The sequence below is a fragment of the Sinocyclocheilus grahami genome, unplaced genomic scaffold (assembly GCF_001515645.1).
Source record: "Sinocyclocheilus grahami isolate Dianchi unplaced genomic scaffold, SAMN03320097.WGS_v1.1 scaffold160.1, whole genome shotgun sequence".
Lineage (NCBI taxonomy): Eukaryota > Metazoa > Chordata > Actinopteri > Cypriniformes > Cyprinidae > Sinocyclocheilus > Sinocyclocheilus grahami.
In genome coordinates, this window is record NW_015505339.1 from 1,606,085 (window position 1) to 1,610,778 (window position 4,694).

General features: G+C 33.4%; 1 protein-coding gene across 5 annotated transcripts in view; it reads right to left on the minus strand.

Annotated features, from left to right (window-relative positions):
- LOC107592856 (voltage-gated potassium channel subunit beta-2) overlaps positions 1 to 4,694 on the minus strand; it is a 187,737-nt gene that overhangs the window by 5,527 nt on the left and 177,516 nt on the right. For 4 of the 5 annotated variants that reach the window (XM_016282427.1, XM_016282428.1, XM_016282426.1 and 1 more), the window contains one exon: positions 3,846 to 3,966. The exons of the other annotated variant lie outside the window; for it this stretch is intronic. In XM_016282427.1, the coding sequence (XP_016137913.1) occupies positions 3,846 to 3,966 (121 nt within the window). The remainder of the gene's footprint in view (positions 1 to 3,845; positions 3,967 to 4,694) is intronic. 5 annotated transcript variants of the gene reach the window in all.

Sequence of the window (4,694 nt, forward strand, 5' to 3'; positions counted from 1 at the left end):
CACACACACACACACACACACACACACACACACACACACACACACACACACACACACACACACACACACACACACACACAGAAGGGTAGTGCATATGGAATACAATCATGCCGAAACTTTAAGGAAAATCATTAACTAGTGTTGGGGAAAACTAAATGTAGTGATTTTACTATTTCTTCCAATTTGTATTACTACTTTTCTAGTATATTTTTAGTGGTATAATTTGATAAAACACTACATTAGTTTTATGTCACAATGTATTGCACATCAGTGAGTTGAGGCAAAAATTAATGAGTGAATTGATTCACTTTGATCGTTAATTTCAATCAGGGTTATTAAACTAGGGTTATTATTAAAAGTAAAACTATATATATAACTATTAAAACATATATAAAACAATTTCAGCTAGATGCCAATGCAACACTTCATTTAGTTTCTGTTGAATTACCAAAACAATTCAAACTGAAATAGAATTAATAAAATCTATATAGATGTATTAAAAGAAACCTAATAAAAATTACAAAAACACAATAACATTTCTACAACTTTAATATTTAACGAAAATGGCAAAATACACAAATAAAATATTAGTCAAACTAAAAACTATAAAAGTATCTCATTTAATAATAGTGCAAGTGCATCATTTTACAAAATTATAATATATAATTGTGAGTTTAATTTAAAGCTAATAATTAACTAAATCATAAAAATATAAAATTAAAATAATTTTACAGTCAAAATAAAACACTTTCTAAAAAATTAAATATATTGTGTACCTGCATGTTATGTAGGCATTTTAGAAAGGAAAATAATTAGGGAGACTCCATACATTATGAATAATTTATTGCTATTGTGTGAATATATGTAATCAAGTAATTAATAAAAAAGTAACTATAGTCTGATTATGAGTATTTTAAAACTTATTTTGTGTGCGTGTGTGTGTGTATATACACTACCGCTCAAAAGTTTGGGATCAGTAAGACTTGTGATGTTTTTTAAAGAAGTCTCTTATGCTCATCAAGGCTGCATTTATTTGATCAAAAATGCAAAAAAAAACAGTAATCTTGCAAAATGTTATTATAATATAAAATTATAGTTTCTAATTTAATATCCTTTAAAATATAATTTATTTCTGTGATGCAAAGCTGAAGTTCTATCAGCCATTCCTCCAGTATAAAGTGTCACATGATCCTCCAGCAATCATTCTAATATGCTGATTTATTATTAGAATTATCAATGTTGGCAACAGTTGTGCTGCCAAATATTTTTTGGGAAACTGTGATACTTTTTCAGGATTCTTTGATGAATAAAAAGTTAAAAAGAAGCATTTATTCAAAATATAAATCTTTGCTATCACTTCTTAACAATTTAACACATCCTTGCTGAATAAAAGTTTACATTTCTTTAAAAAAAAAAAGAATAAAAATGTACTGACCTCAAACTTTTGAACAATAGTGCATATTGTAAACGATTTCTATTTTAAATGAATTCTTTAATATAAATATTTATTCATCAAAGAATCCTGAAAAAAAGTATCACAGGTTCCCAAAAAATATTAAACAGCACAACAGTTTCCAGCACTGATAATAAATCAGCATATTAGAATGATTTCTGAAGGATCATGTGACACTGAAGACTGGAGTAATGATGCGGAAAATGATCACAGAATAAATTAAACATAAATCACAGAAATAAATTATATTTTAAAGTATATTAAAATAGAAACCATTATTGTTGAAACCAACAAGATTGTTTTTTTTCTGTATTTTTGATCAAATAAATGCAGCCTTGATGAGCAGAAGAGACTTCTTTAAAAAACATTACAAGTCTTACCTATCCCAAACTTTTGAGCGGTAGTGTGTGTGTGTGTATATATATTTAAAATACTCTTTTTTCATATAGTAGTAAAAATACAGTTTTTACTTATTTTTATCTTTAATTATTTGTTAAAAAATGTCAATGTAGTTAGCTCCTTTTGTTAGTAACTTACTGCAACAACTTTATCAAAAGAGAAGCTTCACTGCAGTTTAGCTACTTTATTAATTTACAGCCTCCTGTCAATAACACACTATGATGTCATCCCTCAAAATCATCTGCCCATTTACATGCGTGCGCAGTTCATTAACCCTGACAGCAGATCTGACCCACAGCACTATTTTAAAACACACTGGTGGTGGTGTAAATGAGCAGCGGTGGCTGTGTACCGGCGCTTGTGTGGGGGAAGAGGGATCTGCACAGCCTGGGAGGGGCTGGCAACCCACTAATGAGGTGTGAAATGTGTGAAATGTGTGAAATGTAATGTACGACTGCATTACAGGACAGGTGAGGGGAGGGGACGTGATTCTATCGGCCGCTGCTTTGGGGATTGAGGTCCTGTCAAGATTTTTATTCCCCAGCGTCCCACTGTCGATGAATCACAGAGGGTGTGCTGTCACATACACGGTGCCAATTTATAACTTTTGTGAGGTCGGGAAGATGAGGGTCTTCCTGAAACTTTATGCATCTGAGTTAGGAAGGGTATCAGACTGGGGTGGGTGCTATGACGGCGGTTTAGACTGTATGACGACAGTAATGTGTGCTGCTATACCGCGGTAGACACATTTGTGGGGTTACGATTGAGCAGGACTGCTTCAAGTCATAATTTAAGTCAGTGAGAGCGATGAAGAAACACGCAGTAATGCGAAAATACAGAGTGGGACCTGACCAAACAAGCTAAGACAAAGAAGAATGTGTTCCTGTTTTGCTTGCTGTGTTTCAAAATGTGAAACAGTTTTTGCATAAATGCCAGATTTATTTATTTTTTTTACAAATAATTATTTCAAACGAATAATAATAAAAAAACCTTTTTAGAATTATTTGTTATAAACATTTTTTGAAGAATTAAGAATACAATAAAATAATTACTTTTTTAAAATAAATGATTTTGATGAGATAATTACTAAAATAAAATACAATAAAAAAGACTTTTTGGATTATCTGTTATAAATTTTAATAAAATAACTAACAATAAAATACAAACAAAATAATTATATTTTTCATTATTTATTCTAAATAACTATTTTGATAAAATAATAATAATAATAATTCATTTTCTGGGTTATTTGTTATATATAATTACTAATAAAAGTAATTGATACAACAACAAAAACCATATTACATATTACCACATAGCTGTCTGATACATAAATTATGCTTTTGTTAAATTTCAGACAAAAATAAATAATATATTGTGTTACACACCATTACAGTGATATAAAATTGCTTTTTGATAAGATTTTGGTCTTACCGCCCACCCCTAGTCTTAGCACACGCACACACACACTTTGAGTGTCTGCATCTGATGGTTTTGCCTTTAACTGGACTATTAGGGTGTGCAGCAGACCGTGATCACGAGCTCTCAGCTCTCAAGATTAGATTACTGTACTTTGAAAGGATGTACTTAAATCAAAGCATCGCAGTCCTTATAAAAGCCTTCGCTCTAGATCGTACAGCACATATTTCTTTGAAACGTTACACTCCATTCTCTCTGTAAAGCATTACACAACACTTCCCATCTCAGTTACCACACTGAGCATCATAAAACACTATACGAAATCGATTTTAAACTATTATATTTATCCCTACACTTAAGCAAGAATACGATGCTGGGAGGAACACTCTTCCATTAACAGCCACAAACGAATCGCATTTGTTTGGTGAAGCCATCCGCAGACGGACAGACGCTTCCGCTCCGGTGGTCTGAGGAAGGGGAGGATGAGAGGGGGAGAGGATGAGCGAGGCACAGGACGGACGGACAGACAGACAGAAAGAGAGAGAGCGGCAGTGTGTCTTTGGGTTAGGCGTACCGATGGCTAGCTGTGGCAGCGTGCAGCCCAGCCGCTCAGCGATTGCCTGCAGCTCTTTCAGCTTCGCCTGCTGGCGTCGGCCCTCCTCGCTCAAGATCTTGTCCTTCAACCACTGGTAGCCCTGTTAACAACACAGCACACCTGTTCAAAAACAGGGGCCCACGTCTACAGCGGTGCACTTACACACACACACACACACACACACACACACACACACAACATAAACACACACACACTCTCGGACGCGTAACACCCAGCAGCACCTGTGTGAGCGAGGGCCTGTTTTTAAACACGTGACTCTGTCCGCCCAAAAGCTCAAATGAGCAGAGATGAACTCGCTCTGAGAACTTTAGGGGGTAAAGAGACCTCATACACACACTCACAAACATGATCAGTTTGAAGTGACTTCTGAGAAAGCTGTGTTTGAAGTAAAAATGTAGTATAAATGATTTTAAGGTATATATTCAAAAATAATTTTTTTTCAGTTGATTAGCTAAAAATGACACATTACTGTCAATTTAAAGTCAACATGAAACACATTTGCAACTCATTGAATTTGGTAATGCGGCATATTTCAGAGAGAAAAGACTGAATATGATTTAATATGCATATTAAATATGTGAATAAACATTCATAATTGAAATTAACAGCATCTCCGTGTATCCCAATGGTAGCATTTCTTTTTAAATCTTATCATAATAGATATTATTGTTGCATCTTTATTAATTTTCACATTAACCAGAAATAAATTACTGTTAAATGGCAATGTCTTAGAAAGGTTTATAGTAGCCTAAAAAAAGTTACTGGTCTTTTTTTTTTTTTTTTTTTTATTCTTTCCCCCCCAGCGTT